Source organism: Pristis pectinata, chromosome 3, assembly GCF_009764475.1.
Source record: "Pristis pectinata isolate sPriPec2 chromosome 3, sPriPec2.1.pri, whole genome shotgun sequence".
In the NCBI taxonomy this organism is placed as follows: domain Eukaryota; kingdom Metazoa; phylum Chordata; class Chondrichthyes; order Rhinopristiformes; family Pristidae; genus Pristis; species Pristis pectinata.
The window spans coordinates 139,843,169-139,862,400 of record NC_067407.1 but is presented as its reverse complement, the minus strand read 5'-3'; the positions used below and the strand labels follow the sequence as shown (position 1 = coordinate 139,862,400).

At 44.4% G+C, this 19,232-nt stretch overlaps 1 protein-coding gene across 1 annotated transcript; it reads left to right on the top strand.

Moving 5' to 3' along the window:
• The first annotated feature begins 14,424 nt into the window (after positions 1-14,424).
• Positions 14,425-14,634, top strand: LOC127568225 (40S ribosomal protein S27-like). Its single transcript, XM_052011723.1, has one exon. The coding sequence runs from the start codon at positions 14,425-14,427 to the stop codon at positions 14,632-14,634; it is 210 nt and encodes a 69-aa protein (XP_051867683.1).
• The last annotated feature ends 4,598 nt before the right edge of the window (positions 14,635-19,232 follow it).

Genomic DNA, 19,232 nt, shown 5'->3' with positions numbered 1-19,232 from the left:
GTGGTAACCATGTGTGCAGGAAATGTATCCAGCTGCAGTTATTGGTTAACCACATTATGGGGCTGGGTCTGTGAATGCATTTACTGTGGAGCATCTGGGATGCTGAGGTGTGCATGAATGGAATTCCTAATGAGGTGGTCACACCACAGATAAAGACTGTGCAGTAGGAAGGGAATGGATAACAGCCGGGCAGAGCAGAAGGGAATTTATGCTTGGAGTTGGAGGATGTGGGCAAGGTACTGAACAATTATTTTGCATTGGATATTCACTGACGAGAAGGACATGGAGGGTAGTGCCAGCAGTGTAGGGCATGCGAATGTGCTACGGCATTTTGAGATCGGGAAGGAAGTCTTTTGAAGAGCATTAAGATGGATAATTCCTCAGGGCCTGATGGGATATATTCCAAGTTATTGAAAGAAGCAAGACAGGAGATTGTTATCGGTATTGGTTTATTATTGTCACATGTACTGAGGTACAGTGAAAAACTTGCCTTGCATACTGTTTGTACAGATCAATTCATTGCACAGTGCATTGAGGTAGTACAGGGTAAAACAATAACAGAATACAGAGTAAAGTGTCACAGCTACAGAGGAGATCTACTGGGGCCTTGACGAAGATCTTTATATCTACACTAGCAACAGGCGAGGTCTGGGGGGGGACTGAAGTGTAGCCAATCTTGTTCCTTTGTTCAAGAAGGAAAATAGGGATAATCCAGGAAATTAAAGGCCAGTGGGCTTCACATCAGTGGTAGGGAAGCTATTTGGGAGGATACTTAGGGATAAGATTTACGTGCGTTTTGGGGGGAGAAAAGCCTGATAAGGGACAGTCAGCATGGCTTTGCGCACGGCAGGTCATTATCTTACAAACTTCACTGAGTTTGATTGATGAGGGTAGGGCTCTGGATGTTGCCTACATGGACTTCAGTAAGGCATTTGACAAGGTCCCAAAAGATGCATGGGATTCATGGTGACTTGGTAGTTTGGATTCAGAATTGGCTTGCCCATAGAAGACAGAGGGTAGTGGAGAAGGGGTGTTATTCTGGCTGGTGAAGGATTGTGACCAGTGGTGTTCCACAGGGATCAGTACATAGTATTTGTATAAGCGACTTGATGAAAATGTAGATGAGTGGGTCAGTAAGTTTGCAGAAAAGTTGGTGGAGCTGTGGAAAGTGTAGAGGTCTATCAAATAACACAGCAGGATATCGATCATTTACAGATATGGTCAGAGAAATTGCAAATCAGAGTAAGTGTGAGGTGTTACACTTTGGGAGGTTTAATGCAAGGGGAAAGTATACAACTAAAGGCAGGACCCTTAACAGCATCTTGGGGTCCAAGTCCATTGCTCCCTGAAAGCGGCCATGCAAGTAGATAGGGTACTGGTATTGGTATTGGTTTATTGTTGTCACTTGTACCGAGGTACAGTGAAAAGCTTGTCTTACAAACCGATCGTACAGGTCAATTCATTACACAGTGCAGTTACATTGAGTTAGTACAGAGTGCATTGATGTAGTACAGGTAAAAACAATAACAGAGTGCAGAATAAAGTCACAGCTCTAGGGAAATGCATTGCAGGGTGACAATAAGGTGCAAGGTCATAACAAGGGTAGATTGTGAGGTCAAGAGGCCAGAAGGTGGCCCATAGTGTTCCGTTGCTGAGGTAGGGTTTGGGTTGTGCAGGTCGGTTCAAGAACCTGATGGTTGTAGGAAGGTAGCTGTTCCTGAACCTGGTGGTGTGGGACTTCAGGCTTCTGTACCACCTGCCCGATGGTAGCAGCGAGAAGATGGCATGGCCCGGTATGTGGGTATCATTGATGATAGACGCCGCCTTCTTGAGGCAGATGCTGTCAGTGGCGGGGAGGGCTGTGCCCATGATGGACTGGGCTTTGTCCGCTACTCTCTGCAGTCTCTTGCATTCCTTGCATTGGAATTGCCGTACCAGACTGTGATGCAACCAGTCAGGACACCTTCGACAGTGCATCTATAGAATTTAGGCCACACTTAATAATATTGTGTGCAGTTCTGGTCATCCCATTGCAGGAAGGATGTGGAAGCTATGGAAAGGGTGCAGAAGGATGCCTGGATTAGAGGGTATGTGCTAGAAGGAGAGGTTGGAGAAACTTGGATTGTTTTGTCTGGACCGTCAAAGGCTGAGGGGAGACCTGATTATGAAGTATTGGAGGCATAGGTATAGTAGACAGTCAGAATCTTTCCTCAGGTTAGCCATTCAGGTTCAGCAAACAGTTAGCAAGGCAAATGGTATGTGGGCCTATGTTCCAAGAGGATTTGAATTTAGGAGCAAGGATGTCTTACTCCATCTGTCCAAGAACCTGTACGACTTTATCTGGACTTTTCTGTGTGTTTCTTCTCTCCTTATCCAAGAAAAGTTGTTCTTATAGAACGTAGAACAGTACAGAACAGAACAGGCCCTTCGGCCCTCAATGTTGTGCCGATCTAATTAAATTAGTAATCAAATGCCCACTCAGCTGATCCTTTCTGCCTAAATATCCATATCCTTACATTTTCTGCACATTCATGTGCCTATCTAAGAGCTTCTTAAGTGCCCCTATCATATCTGCCTCCATCACCACCCCGGGCAGCACATTCCAGGCACCCACTACTCTTCTGTGTAAAAAAACTTGCCCTGCACATCTCCTTCGAACTTACCCCCTCTCACCTGAAATGTATGTCCTCTGATATCAGACATTTCAACCCTGGGAGAAAGGTACTGACTGTCTACTTATGCTTCTCATAATCTTATAAACCTCTGTCTGATCTCCCCTCACCATCTGAAGCTCCAGAGAAAACAACACAAGTTTGTCCAACCTCTCCTTATAGCACATGCCCTCTAATCCAGGCAGCATCCTGGTAAACCTCCTCTGCGCCCTCTCCAAAGCCTCCACATCCTTCCCATAATGGGACGACCAGAACTGAATGCAATACTCCAGATGCAGCCTAACCAGAGTTTTATAAAGCTGCAGCATAACTTCCTGACTCTTGAACTCAGTGCCTCAACTAATAAAGGCAAGCACGCCATATGCCTCCTTTACCACCCTATCAACCTGTGTAGCCACATTCAGGGAGCTATGAACTTGGACCCCAAGATCCTTCTGCTCACCAACATTGTTAAGGGTCTTGCCATTAACAGTGTGCTGTCTCTTTACATTTGATCTCTCAAGGTGCAACACTTCACATTTGACCTGGTTAAACTCCATCTGCTATTTCTCCGCCCATATCTGCATCTGATCTATATCCTGCTGTATTATTTGCCTGTCTTCTACGCTATGCACATCCCCACCCATCTTTGTATCATCTGCAAACTTACTAACCCACCCACCTACATTTTCGTCCGGGTCATTTATATACAAACATCATGGTGGGAGTACAAAACTAGTTATTGGACTGCTTTCTAGGATGGCATGACTGAGGGATGGGGAGAAATTGGGTTGGTTGGGCTTATATTCACTGAATAATAGAAGAATGTCCTGATGCAGGTTCTGTTTTATTGCATTTGGATATTCAAATCTTAAACAAACTTTCATTCACAGCAAAGCCAGTTGGCCATTTGGCACATTGTGATTGCTTGTTCAATAAGCAGCCCAATTGGTTCCACTTTCTCTGTTCTGTCCCCATATTCTTGCAGACATTTTTCTTTCCTTATCACATATTTAACTAATTGCCTTTTGAAAGTTGCTACTAAATCTGATTTAATCACCGGCTCAGAATAAATTAATTTCCCATTTCTTCTGTCACGTGCCAGGGCCCAGTCAACATGTGGTCAAAGGTAGCTGTGTTCAGGGCAAGGAATGGATAGCTGTTCGAGGTGTCATGTCAGACTAGAACATACAACATAGAACACAAAATATAGGAGGGTACAACACAAGAACAGGCCCTTCAGCCCACAATGTCTGTGCCAACCATGATGCCAGTTTAAACTGCACCTGCCTGCACTTGGTCCATATCCGTCCATTCCCTGCCTGTTCATGTGTCTGTCTGAATACCTCTTAAGTATTGCTATCATATCTGCTTCCACCATTTTTCCTGGCAGAGGTTTCCAGGCAGCTGCCATTTTGTGTAAAAAACTTGCCTTGTAAATCTCTTTTAAACTTTTCCCCCCTCACCTTAAAGCTATGCCATCTTGTATTTGACATTTCCACCCTAAGTAAAAGACTCCAACTACCAACCCTATCTCTGCATCTCATAATTTTACTTCGATTGCAGGTCTGGGTTGATCATAGTTGGCCACTGCCAACCAATCCTGTTTGGACTGGTCCAGCCTCTGTCTTGCAAAAAAATTGAGCATCTCAGCTGATTTGGCTTCACTCCTGTAAACTGATTAGAATGATGGGATGAGGCAGTTGTTTTGGCAAATTGCTTGGAGAAGATAAATTAAATATTTCAGGTCTGGGGAAACCTCAGAGAACATCCAATTAGATCTCATTCCAAAACTAAAGGGAGATTAAACATTTCTGGAGATTTGGAAATATTCTCTCCTCAGGGAATAAGAGGAAGCCAGGTGTTCTGCATTATAACTTATAACTGTCTCAGTGCTAATGGAAAGATATACAGTACATACACTGATTGAATGGATATAACACAGTCCCAGGAGAGATCACATCATCTAGAATAATATGGAGAGCATTCAGTCGGGGGAAGGGCTGAATGATGCGGTTATTGCAGCTGTTTTCAAATTAAGGTTTCATCATTCGAACCCCTAACCCTACCAGCCATGTAAAAAAATTAGCACAAACTTATAATGGCTACAGTGGAATAATATGTTGACTTGTCGCTATGGCTAACATTTGTCCAGTCCTGGGCTTGAGGGTACCAGGTGGTGAACACCAACACAGCATTCAATGAGGGACAAGACTAAGAGAAAGCTGAGCCCTTACACAGGCAGTTCCAAAGGAACACTGCGTCATCAGAAGGTACGGCATTGTTCTGCAATGTTGGAGGCCAGCGATGAGAGTCAGGCTGTCAAAGGGACAACACTGAAGGACGTGCTGCACTGTCAGGAGGAAGTGCACTACCGAAGAGCATACTGTGGAGATGCTGCAACGTCAGTGGGGAAATGAGGAAGGAATCATGCACTGTCAGAGAGTCAGTATTGAGAGAATGCTGCAGTGCTGAGAGAGGGCTGTATGGTGCTCGTGTAGTGGATATGTTATTGGACTAGTAACCCAGAAGCTGGATTAACAATCTAGAGATCTGAATTCTGGAGACCCACCACGTATATTGTTGCAAAGCTAGAATTTAAGAAAATACCTAGTCCTCATAAAAGTGACGATGAACTATGGGATTGTTGTAAACATCCATCTGTTTCACTAATGCCTTTCAGGAGAAAATCTCTGCCTAGCCAGTCTGTTTTGTATGTAGTTCCAGACCCACCCCATGTGGTTGACTTTAAAAGGACTCTGAAGTGGCCTAGCAAACCACAAGCCAAAAATAACTACATTTTAACAAAGGCCACACAGAAGGAGACAAAATGAAGGAAAACACTGGAAACACTCAGAAGGTCAGGCAGCATCTATGAAGAGTTAACCTTTCAGGTTAAGGACCCCTCATCAGAACTGGTAAAATAGAAAACAAATTGATTTCATGTTGAAAAGACAGCGAGAGAGGGGTGGGTGGCGCAGAAGGAATATCTCTGATAGGATGAGGCCAGGGTTACCATGGGGATAGGCTTTTGATTTGTTTGATAGGGTAATGATTGATCTTAGAAGGAGTGAAAAGAAACAAAGGAATATAAACGCTGCAAAATACAGAACACTGGGAAATTCCCAGCAGGTCAGGCTTTGAAGGTGGAGAGAGAAAAAGTAAGCTAATATTATAGATGGATGATCTACACTAAAACTGGCTACTTCTAACACAAACTGAGAAAGCAAGTTATGGAAGTTTGATAATGAGTGTGGAAGGCTGCAATATCCCCTGAAGGAGGATAAGTTGCTGTTCCTCAATCTTACATTGTCCCTCAGTGTAACAGGGTGGAAGGCCATAGATCAGAGGGGGATGAAGGAACAGGAAGGTCAGGATTGCTCCTGAGATCCAGATTCCAACATCTGTAATCTCTTGTGTCACCAAATGCGTGTTCATTTTCTCCAGTTTAGGGGAAATCACATTGTGAACGCCAAATCTAGTGCACTAAATTGGAAAAAATTGAAATGATTTGCTTCTTCATGGCGAAGGACTGTTTAGGTCCCTGGACGGGAGGAAGGAAAGAGGTGAAAGCCCAGGTGTTGCATCTCCTGTGGTTCCATGGTGAAGTGCCATGAGAAGGGGTTGATTGGTTAGGATAGAAAAGGTCAAGCAATGCAGAAAGTGTGATCCCTTCGAAATGCTGACAGGGCCAAAGGGGAATATGTATGGAACCTTGTTGAACGTGGCAGAAATTGCAAAGGATTATCCATTGAATCCAGAAAGTTAACATGAAAGTATAGAAAATTGTCAGTACTGCAAGAGGATTTGAGTATAAAATTAACAATGTCTTATTTCAATTACCTATGGCCTCAGTGAAACTGTACTCTGCAATACTGTGGTGGAAGCAGTGCAACAGAGGTTCACAGATTCAGTGCAACTGAGGATTGATTCCTCAGATGGGGACTTTGTTCTTTGAGGAGAGTTTAAATAGACTAGGCTGATACACCACACTCCTGAGTTTAAAACAAATCAAAATAAAGAGTTGGCTATTGAAGACTGAGGTATGGAAGAATTTCTTCACACGGATAATAATAAATCTTTGGAATTCTCTACCAAAGGGGATTGTGAAGACTCAGCTGCTGAGTGTATTCATGATGGACTGATAGATGTTTGGATATTAAGGGAATCAAGGGATTTGGAATCAGTGTAAGAAAGTGACACTGAGGTAAAAGATCAGCCTTTACCTTAATGAATGTGGAGCAGGCGTGAAGTGCTGACTAGACTATTCATGCTTCTATTTAGTACGTTCTTATGAATCTGGGCAAAACGGCACATACTTCGGTTTATACAAAGATTATTGGTCAAAGAATATGGGGGGAAATAGATCAGTTACAGATATGGGCGGAGAAATGGCAGATGGAGTTTAATCTGGGGAAAGGGTGAGGTGCTGCACTTTGGCAGGTCAAATGTTAGGGGAAAGAATGCAGTTAGTGGCAAGACGCTTAACAACATTGATGTACAGAGGAATCTTGGTGTCCAAGTCCATAGATCCCTTAAAGTTGCCACACAATTAAACAGTGTATCAAAGAAGACATATGGCATGCTTGTCTTCATTGTTTGGGACATTGAGTACAAGCGTAAGGAAGTCATGTTGCAGCTGTATAAAACTTTGGTTAGGCCACACTTGGAGGATTCTGTGCAATTTTGGTCACCCTATTTCAGGAAGCACGTGGAGGCTTTGAAAGAGTACAGAAGAGGTTTACCAGAACGCTGCCTGGGTATGAGCTATAAGGAGGTTGGACAAACAGGTTGTTTTCTCTGGAGTGTCGGAGGGGAGACCTGATAGATGCCTTTAAAATTATGGGAGGCATTGATATAGTAGACAGTCAAAATGTTTTCCCAAGATAGAAATGTCAAATACTATAGGGCATAGCTTTAAGGTGAGAGGGGAAAAGTTTTTAAAGAAATGTGTGGGTTAAGTTTTTTACACAGAGAATAGTAGGTGCCTGGAACAGGCTGCCAAGGATAGTGGTGGAAGCAGATACGATAGTGGCATTTAAGAGGCTTTTAGACAGACACATGAAAGGAACGACGATGAAAGACGAAAGGAAGCTGGCGGACAACATTCGGAAGGATTCTAAGAGTTTTTTTTAAATACATAAGGAATAAAAGAGAGACACGGGTTGACATAGGACCAATTGATAATGGTGCAGGAGGTATTATAATGGATGATAGTGAGATGGCAAGGGAATTGAATGAATATTTTGCATCGGTCTTCACCGTGGAGGACATAAGCAATGTGCCCGTTAGTCAGGAGTCTCACAAATTGGAGCTGAGTTCAGTTGAGATTAATAGGGAGAAGGTGCTAGGAAAACTAAAGGGGCTTAAGGCTGATAAGTCTCCCTGACCGGATGAGGTGCATCCCCGGGTTCTGAAGGAGGTGGCTGTGGAGATAGCGGAGGCATTGGCGATTATTTTTCAGGAATCGATAGATTCTGGCATGGTTCTGGAGGGTAGCGAATGTAGTTCCGTTGTATAAGAAAGGTGGGAGGCAGCACAAAGGCAATTACAGACCTATTAGTCTGACGTCAGTGGTGGGAAAATTATTGGAGTCTATCCTCAAGGAGGAGGTTACCGAATACCTAGAGGCGCAAGGCAAGATTGGACCTAGTCAACATGGTTTTGTGAAGGGGAGGTCCTGTCTGACCAACCTATTGGAGTTTTTTGAAGAAATCACAGGTAGGGTGGATAAGGGAGAGGCGGTAGACGTTGTGTATTTAGACTTTCAAAAGGCCTTCGATAAGGTGCCTCACAAGAGACTGATTAATAAGATGAGAGGTCATGGAATTATGGGCAGGGTAGCAAAATGGGTGGAGCATTGGCTGGTTGGCAGGAAGCAAAGAGTGGAAATAAAAGGATCTCGTTCTGGTTGGTTACCGGTTACTAGTGGTGTGCCGCAGGGGTCGGTGTTGGGGCCGCTCCTTTTTACCTTGTACATCAATGATTTGGATGATGGAATAAATGGTTGTGTGGCTAAGTTTGCGGATGACACCAAGATAAGTGGAGGAGTAGGGAGCATAGAGGAAATAGAAAGAATGCAGAGGGACCTAGACAGTTTAGGAGAATGGGCAAGGAAATGGCAGATGAGATTCAATGTTGAGAAATGTGCAGTTGTACACTTTGGAAGCAGAAATAAGCGGGTAGATTATTATCTAGAAGGAGAGAAGATTGATAGTGCGGTAGTACAAAGGGACTTGGGGGTACTCGTACAAGATACCTTAAATGTTAACCACCAGGTTGGATCGGTGGTTAAGAAAGCGAATGCTATGTTGGCATTCATCTCGAGAGGTATAGTGTATAAAAGTAAGGAAGTGTTGATGAGGCTCTACGGGGCGCTAGTGAGGCCTCATTTGGAATACTGTGCGCAGTTTTGGGCCCCACATCTTAGGAAGGATGTGCTGAAGTTGGAGAGGGTTCAGAGGAGATTTACGAGAATGATTCCGGGAATGAAAGGGCTTAAGTATGATGAGCGTTTGTCGGCTCTTGGACTGTACTCGCTGGAGTACAGAAGGATGAGAGGGGACCTCGTAGCGACATTTAAAATGTCGACAGGTAAGGATAGAGTAGATGTGGCTAGGCTGTTTCCCTTGGTGGGCGTGTCCAGGACCAGAGGGCACAATCTTAGAATTAGAGGGTACAGTTTCAAGACAGAGATGAGGAGAAATTTCTTTACCCAGAGGGTGGTGAAATTGTGGAACTCCTTGCCACGCACAGCAGTGGAGGCCAGATCAGTGGGGGTATTCAAGGAGGAGATAGACAGATATCTAAATAGTCAGGGTATCAAGGGATATGGGGATAAGGCTGGAAAATGGGATTAGAATAGTTTTTTTTTCTTTTTTTCTTTTCTTTTCTTCTTTTTTTCCCACCCCATTTCTTTTTCCCTTTTCCTTGGAGCAGACTCGATGGGCCGAATGGCCTGCTTCTGCTCCCTTGTCTTGTGATCTTGTGAACATGCCGGGACCGGAGGGATGTGGATCATGTGCAGGCAGAAGAGATTTCATTTAATTTGGCATCATGTTTGGCGAAGACATCGTGGGCCAAAGGGCCTGTTCCTGTGCTGTACTGTTCTATCTCCTATGCTAGAAATGGTCTCATATTTCACCATTGTCTGCTGCGTTCTCCAATGTGGAACTTGCAGCACATAATGTAGAGCTGAATATTGTGAGAAAAGTAAAGTTTATTCTCTTTCTCTCTCCTTCTCTCTCTCTGTCCACTGCCCTCCATTTCCCTCCATTTCTGTCTCCTGCAGTAGATAAGCTGCAGTAGATAAGCCCTCACTGTCCTCTCCTAGATAGTCAATTAGTCTTTTGTGGTCTCCTCCCTATCACAGACTATTCTTTTGTTCTCTCCATCCCTCCCCCTTCTGAAAGCATCTTGGATTTATAACTTTTCCTAGTTCTGATAAAATGTCACAGACCTGAAACATTAAATCTGTATCTCTCTCCATAAATGCAGTCCGATCAACCAAAAAATTCCAGCATTTATGTTTTTATTCTACTACACAAGCATTCAGGAAGCACATTACCATCGGGGATAATACCTACCAAGCCCAGACTTCTGTTTTCCACAGCCATGAATGACATATTGCTAATGTCATACTGATGACAATCACCTTGGAAGCTCATCAATCTGTCTTTCCATGACAGTCCTTGTACGATGAGATGGACTATGACCTCACGATCTACCTTGTTGTGACCTTGTACCTTATTGCACTGCACTTTCTCTGTAGCTGTGACACTTTACTCCGTACTGTTATTGTTTTTACCTGTACTACATCAATGCACTCTGTACTACCTCAATTCATCATGTAATGAATTGACCTGTACGATCGGTACGCAAGACAAGTTTTTCACTGCACCTTAGTACAAGTGACAATAATAAACCAATACCAATACCACTGTGTCGGATGCACCACAATTCCTGACAAAAATCAAGGGCACTTACTAAAACACCTGCATTCATGATCGCCTTTTACACCAAAAATTAGATTTCTGTTATGATTGTGGTGGCTATTTTCTCCCCCCCCACCAGCCCTCACTCCATCCTAAGTTGCTGCCTTCTCCTCTTCCTGCTCTTCCCTCTCTCCACATGCATTTTGGCCCATCTCACCACCTCTTTTCACCCCACTGTCCAGCTAATTCACTCTCCTCAGCACCAACCCGTCTCCTCCCTGCGTCCGAAATTTCTTCCACTGCCCCCATCTTTTCTTCTCCTTTTGCTTGAACTTTCTTCACTTCCCACTGCCAGTTCCCTCCCCTCCACCTAAAGCTTCTTCCTCTGTCTCCAACAGTCAGGGCATTGAGTACAGGAGTCGGGACATTATGTTGCAGTTGTACAAGTCGTTGGTGAGGCCGCACCTGGAGTATCGTGTACGGTTTTGGTTATCCTGTGGTAGGAAAGATGTCATTAAGCTGGAAAGAGCGCAAAGAACAAATTACTTCTGGGACTTGCTGGCCTGAATTATAAAGAAAGGTTGGGCAGGCTCGGACTTTATTCCTTGGAGCATAGGAGACTGAGGGGTGACCTTTTAGTGGTGCGTAAAATCATGAGAGGCATAGAAAGGGTGAATGTGCACAATCTTTTTCCCAGGGAAAGGGAACCAGAAACTGGAGGGTATAGGTTTAAGGTGAGAGGGGAAAGATTTAAAAGGGACCTGAGGGCAACTTCTTTACACAGAGGGTGGTGGGTACGTGGAACGAGCTGGTAGAGAAAGTGGTTGAGGCAGGTACATAACAGCATTTGAAAAACATTTGGACAGGTATAAGGTTTAGAAGGATACAGGCCAAACACAGGCAAATGGGACTAGCTTAGGTGGACATCTTGGTCAGCATGGACCATTTGGGCCGAAGGGACTGTTTCTGTGCTGTATGACACTGTGACTATGACCTCCTCCTCCACCTCCAGTACCCGAGCTTCGTTCCACCCCCAGTACCCGAGCTTCGTTCCACCCGTTTCATTTCACCTGGTGGATAACTTGCTCCACTTGTCCCTCTGTCTGAGTTTCTGTTCCTCTGTCATCCATTTCCTCCCATGCCTCTCCTTACTTCATTCACTCCCTCCGGCCATCTCTCTGCTTCACTCCACCTGACGCTTTCTCCCTCCAACTTGTCTCCTCCTCCTTTCAACATTTTTCCTCACCAGCAGGTCACACCTGTCCTGTAGCAGAGTCTCTTTCCCTCTTCACACCTGGTTCCTGCCATCTTTCAGCGGTGGCCCAGGTGACCTTAGCCCTTCAGCGACCTCGATTCGATCCTGAACTCTGCTCCTCTGTCTGTGTGGAGTTTGTATCTTCTCCCTGTGGACACATGGGATGCCCGTGCGGTCTGGTTTCTTCCCACGTAGACCATAAGACAAAGGAGCAGAAGTCGGCCATTCGGCCCATCGAGTCTGCTCCGTCATTCTATCATGAGCTGATCCATTCTCCCGTTTAGCCCCACTCCCCCGCCTTCTCACCATAACCTTTGATGCCCTGGCTACCGAGATACCTATCAATCTCTGCCTTAAATACACCCAATGACTTTGCCTCCACAGCCGCCCGTGGCAACAAATTCCACAGATTCACCACTCTCTGGCTAAAGAAATTTCTCCGCATCTCTGTTCTGAATGGGCGCCCTTCAATCTTGAAGTCGTGCCCTCTTGTACTAGACTCCCCGACCATGGGAAACAACTTTGCCACATCTACTCTGTCCAGACCTTTTGACATTCGAAATGTTTCTATGAGGTCCCCCCTCACTCTTCTGAACTCCAAGGAGTACAGCCCAAGAGCCGTCAAACGTCCCTCATATGTTAACCCTCTCATTCCTGGAATCATTCTAGTGAATCTTCTCTGAACCCTCTCCGACGTCGGCACGTCCTTTCTTAAATAAGGAGCCCAAAACTGCGCACAGTACTCCAAAGATGTTTGGGTTGGTTGTTTAATTCGCCACTGTAAATTGTCCTTCATGTGCAGGTGAGTGGTGGAACCTAGAAGGGTTGGTGTGGGGAGAATAAAATGGGATTAGTATGAATGGTCAGCCTGGTCTCTCATTGCACTGAAGAGCGTGTTTCCATACTGTATCTCCCTTTATGACTCTATGACTCTATATATTTCTTTACCTCCCAATATCCATGTTTCCTCTTCTTTCTCCAACTGGTTCCTTCCCTCTCTCCAGCTTTTGTCCCATTCCTCTATCTAATTTCTACCATCTCACCATTTGATTCTACTCCGCTACCACCCGTTTCCCCCCACCTTCCACCTATGTCCCCAACCTACTTCTTCCATCCTGTCTTTCCTTGCCTCCCCTGCACTTTCCTTCCATCCCAACCACCTGTTTCCTCCTTGACTTTCAGCCCTTTCCTGTCCTTCCTCCATTTGTTTCTATATTTCTGTCACCTAATGTGCTTCCTCTCCCCCCTCAGCTGCCTACAGAGTTGCTCTATTACCCACTCGACCCACGTTGAAAATTAGTTTCAAGTTTGCCGATCATATTGGACATGACATCGTAGGAACAGACCCTTCAGCCCATTGGCGTCTGTAACAACCGTAATGCCAAATGGTCTGACATTTTCCAAATCTACAACTTAGGAAAGAACAATTACAGGCAAACATGGAATCTTCTTAGTTGCACTACTAACACGTATGGGTGGTCAATATGAGTAATTTTTCATGATAATTAATGCCGATCTGTCACTCTCTTATACTCCTCAGGGGCTTTCTTCTTACCCTTTTGCTTTGTTTTATCCTTTCATGGATTTTTAAAATGCTCTTCTCAGTATTCACTGAAGTGCCCCAACCCCAGCTATCAACACAACTGATGGATATCTGCTGGGATGGAGAGAAGATAAGGGGGGGAGGTTTATAATGGAGAGGAACCCATTGGGATAAAACCGGTTTTCTCAAGTGTCAAGTACAGATGTCAAGTGATCCATGTGAACAGTCTGACCTATCTAGTATTTGAGGTGAATCTGCTCCACAGGGAGAATTTAGAATGAAGCTCAGTTACAACTTATATCCCATCTGTTTTGCAAATGAATCACAGACACAGTCCCTCTGCTGTTACCTCTCACCATAAATGAACAGTGTTTACCTCATCAGTGTGTCTCTCTAACAATTCTCTGATATTACTTTCACTCCTCCTTTCCCCAACACAACTACTCCTATTGCTGATTTGATTATTTTGAAAGCAAATTCCACAGGCAACATTCATTGCTCTGCGCACCATGAAACAAGGACTGCGGGTTTGGAAAATGAAAGAAGGAATCCAGCAGCAAACTGGGTGCCAGATGAACCAACATTAAACAGCATTTTTTTCTTTTCCAGCCTGTCCAAGTACCGTGGAGTCTGGGCTCCTACTGTGTGGAGCTCACAGCTTTGAGAAGACAAAGTTAATACCATATTTAATCAATAAACAGATTCATAAAGAGAACCATTTTAATTTAACTTCAATAGGTGGAAAAATCAGGTGTTACATAATTGCTACCAACTAAACAATCTAAACAACATTTTAAGAAAAATTACTGTGGTGGGCAATGTTTATTGGCCATTTTTTCTCGCCAGAACAATCAGGGCAGCATTATTAATCCAGTGACTTTCGTTCTAGAGTGTCGTGACCATAGGTTGAATAGTTTCCCATTAGTTCTAAGCAGTAGCGTCACTCCCGTGGGAAGGCAGTTAGAGTGCAGTGTAGCACTATAGTGAGAAAGATTGAGAAAAGTGTCAAAGTTTTTACCACAGCAGTGAGTTGACACCAAGATGCCTCTGGCAAAAGATTTGTTGCACCCGTCTCCTGAGGAGGAGAAGAGGAAGCCCAAGGAGAAGCATTGGGTGCAGAGCCCAAACTCCTACTTCACGGATGTCAAGTGTCCCGGCTGCTACAAGATCACCACCGATTTCGGCCACGCTCAGACTCTAGTGCTGTGTGTCGGATGCTCCACTGTACCCTGCCAGCCCACAGGAGGCTGACAGAAGGCTGCTCTTTCCGAAGAAAGCAACACTGAAGTGAAAGTTGTCATTTGAGGATGGACAGGCTGGGCCACATCCACAGCTGGGTGTTGGGATTCTGAGTGATGCTGCTTTACTCTCTCAGCATCTGGGAGTGTCATTGCTTAAGTCGGAGAGTTTGTGCCACTGCACTGTGGCTTTAACCCATCTGTTTAGTGTAGACTTTCAATCCTCTGGCTGGTATTGAGTTCTTTGTTAGAGATGTCAAATAAAATGACGTGATGTATTGAAAAAAAAGAAAAAAGTGTCAAAACTCAGCCTTGTTTGACACAGGTCTTCACTGAGATTAGATCTGCCGATTAAGATCATGGCTTACATGCCATCATGAAGCAAACATAAGATCAGGATAGCTGAATTTGAGGGGAATACTTCACTGTAAGTGGAGTACTCCACTTGATGGAGTCAATTACTTGAGTGAGGTCAACGAAAGAAAATATACAATAGTTCGTGCTACTTTCCGCCTTTCTTTCTTGTAGTCATTGCTTGGTGAAGGTCATGTCCACTGTGCTTCCAGATGGACAGAATCCATGCTGTGAATCAGGGAGCAGCCCATTGGCCACTGTGGGGAAGGTGGATGAGGAGGACCTTGGCTATGACATTCCCCGTGGCGGACAGTAGAGAATACGTAGATGCACCTGCACTCACCTGGATGCCCAGATCCATATCCATGCCATAACTAACTTGTTCACTGAGCCATAGGAGAGGGTGGGCCTTACATTCAACATTCACATGACACAAGGTTCCTTCTAACAATCTGAACCCACTGTCCGAGACGACCTTCTGACTATGAAGCTTCATGACACAATGATGGAAAACATGAACCACTCCTTCCTCCCTGCGAAGAGAGACATCAATGATGAAATTCACATCAACTTCTATCTGCTAAAAGATGTTAATGACTTAGTTGGGTTTTAACAACATATTCCCTCCTCCTGTACAGTGACCTCCTGTCTAAAATCATCTTATGCATGAGACCTATGTTGTTCTCCATTAGTTTCATGCTCACAAAGATCCTATGGTCTCAGCTTCCTTCCCTGTCCATACTCCCACAGTTGCTAAAATTGTAAATGGTTCCACCTCTAATCACAGTGGCATTTCAACCACTTTCAAAATGCCCATCATTTCAATCTTGGAAAATTCAAGCAACCCTTCTGCCCTTGCAGAATAAGCTCCATGGCCAACCATTCTTTCAGCTCTTACAGATCAATGCCAATCTTTCCCAAAACATTTTGCTTGCACCCCTCACTCATTTTCCAGCCCCATAATCTTTGGAGATGTCTGTGCTCCCCCAGTTACGGTCCTTTGTTCATTCTTGATTACTTTTGCTTCACTGTTGGTGGTTATGCCTTAATCCTAGGCAAGTTCTGTCATTCTTTTCTGTCTACCTCTCTCTCTCTCTCTCTTCATTGATTTTCATTAAAACCCACCTCTCTTGGTAACCTTAGAAGATAAGATATCTTTATTAGTCACATGTACATTGAAACACAAAGTGAAATACACCTTTGCATATAGTGTTCAGGGGGCAGCCCGCAAGTGTTGCCACGCTTCCAGTGCCAACATAGCACGCCCACAACTTCCTAACCCGTACGTCTTTGGAATGTGGGAGGAAACCGGAGCACCCGGAGGAAACCCATGCAGTCACAGGGAGAACGTACAAACTCCTTACAGACAGTGGCCGGAATTGAACCCAGGTCGCTGGCGCTGTAATAGTGTTACACTGACCGCTACACTGCCGTACCATTTTAAGTGGATTCTGTTAATATCTCTGTGAGTCTCCTTGGGATGCTTTACTATATTAACACACTATGTAAATACAAGTTGTTGTTGTCTGAAAGGGAAGAGAAAAGGATAGAGACAGAGGCTAACAGGTGATGGGCTGAAATGGATAAGGGAAGGGTCAAAATGCTGGTCAATAGAGGGAAAAAGACCACTGGGTGCAGACCTAGAAGAGAGACAGAGATACAAAAGAGTCACTTTACTGACAGGAATGGTCTGGGATCACACGAGGCGAGAACTTTGGAGCCACGGAGGATGAACATTCTGCTCATTCACGAATTACAGTAAAACCGCAATAATCCGCCACCCGTCGGTTTGGAAGTCACAATGTTTTGGCATCTGACACACCCACATGATGCCTGACGTGCTCTCCTTCTGCTTACTGGAGGCCCGAGTTCCCACACACCCCTTCTGCTTGCCAGGGCTCTGGTTGCCAAGCTCCCTTTAGACTCATCACCCCAGTCAATGTGCTCTCGATAAATTGACCAGGGTCCTGTTTCCTTGCATTCCCTTTAAACTTACCAGATTCACTGGAAAATATACTATAATCCTGTGTAATATCTAAGAAAAGTGAATTAAAAGTGTTTTGGTGTGTTAACAGGAATAACGTCCAAGAGTCCGGATAATCTGCTGCTCCAACAATATCAGGATCTCAACAGTGCTTGGTTATCAGAGTTTTACTGTAGTTTGGAAATAAGGTGGGTAGAAATCTGAAAGACGTTTCGGGCTGCTGCAGGAGACTATGCCAATGGTAACAAGTAATCAGAAGGGTTGACCGATTGTCGGTGTTTCCAAAGCCCCAGGCCTGAACCTCCCGTCAACCACCCAATAAAACACCAGGGTTCCTTTGCTGTCACCTACCAGCTTTGCCGATGGGAGCAGCATACTTAAGCACTGCGCTCAACACTTTATCCCCGAAGTTTCCATGGACCAGAATACATGTTGGGATTTGGAGCTGAATCAGTTCAAGTGGAAAGAGAGGGAACATAGAACTTCCATTGGGAAGTGCCTGGAATTTAAGATTCCTTTCTTGCTTGATTTAGCTTTCTGGCTAGCTGCTGGGTTCTGATTAATAGGACTAATTTCATTCAAGCGTTGAAGATGAATAAAGGGCTACAGTTTTTATGACATCCACTCTAGAGTCAAACAAAGTGTCACGCATAAATCTTTTTCATTTTTCAAATTAGGCATTTTGTTTCATTGAAACGCTTGTCACTCAGATCTCAGAATTAAACTCACCCAGACTATGGCATCATCTTCCACACACTAAACACATGTCATGGGGAAACAGGTCTTGAGTGGGAAGTGGGAGAGAGGCCAAGCTAAACAGGGAAGGCTGCACAAAAATGTACAGGAGAACGAGGACTAGGATGGAGAGAATCGAGGGATTCACTCAGGTTACACCAGGGATGAGGGTGTAATCAGTAATAGGGAAGTTTTTGGAAAAAGTTCTGAGGGACATGATTAATCCACATTTGAAAAGGCAGGGATTAATCAAAGATAATCAGAATGGCTTTGTTAGGTGTCTGACCAATTTGATTAAATATTGCAAAGAGGTAACAAAATGCACTGATGATGGAATCACTGTTGTCTGTGATCTACACAGACTTTGGTAAGGTTTTTGACAAGATCCAGCATTGACTTGGTAATAGGAGACAGAGGGTGAGATTGGAGGATTTATTTTGTGCTTGGACACCTGTGACCAGTGCAATACCACAGGGAATGGTGCTGAGGCCCTTCCTCTTTAATACATCCATGATTTCAGTATGAATGTAGGAGGTGTGATGAGTAGGTTTTCAGATAACATGAAAATTGGTAGTGTTTTTGGTAGCGAGAAGTCTTTGGCTGCAGGGCAATATTGATGAGTTGGTAAGCTAAGCAAAGACAGATGGAATTTAATTTTGGTAAATGTGAGATAATGCATTTTGGGAGGTTGTAGCAGTTAGTGTAACACTTTACAGTGCCAGCGACCCGGGTTCAATTCCGGCCACTGCCTGTACGGAGTTTGTATGTTCTCCCCGTGCCTGCGTGGGTTTCCTCTGGGTGCTCCGGTTTCCTCCCACATTCCAAAGACGTACGGGTTAGGAAGTTGTGGGCGTGCTATGTTGGCTCCAGAAGTGTGGCGACACTTGCGGGCTGCCCCCAGAACACTCTATGCAAAACAACGTGCATTTCACTGTGTGTTTGGATGTACATGTGACTAATAAAGATCTTATCTAATGAATGCTGTGGGAATGATGAGAAACAGAGTGACTTTAGAACAAGTTTCCATGTCCAAGGATTCTTGAAGGTGGCAACACAGGCAGGTGAGTGGTTAAGGAGGTGTATGGGAAACTAATCTTTAAGAGCCAGGTAAAATATTATCAGATCAGAGAGGTCATGGTACAACTTTTGAAGTACTGATTAGGCCACAGGCGCAGTAGTGTGTGCAGTTCTGATTGTCATACTATGGGAATAAAATTATTCCATTGGAGAGGGTGCAGAAGCGATTCAGCATGATGTTGACTGAGATGCAGCATTTTACTTATGAGAAGATACTAGATAGGCTGGGGTTGTCTTCCTTGGAGCAGAGGAGGTTGAGGGGGAACCTGATTGAGGTATACTAAATTACTAGACCTGGGTAAATAGAGAGAAACTTTACTCCACAGCAAAGGTGTATAAACCAGAGGACATTGGTTCATGGTAAAGGGTAAGCAGTTTAGAGGGAATCTGAGGAGGAATCTGGAACTCATTGTCTAAGTGGGTGATGGAGGAGAGACACGCAACATTTAAGAAGAATCCAG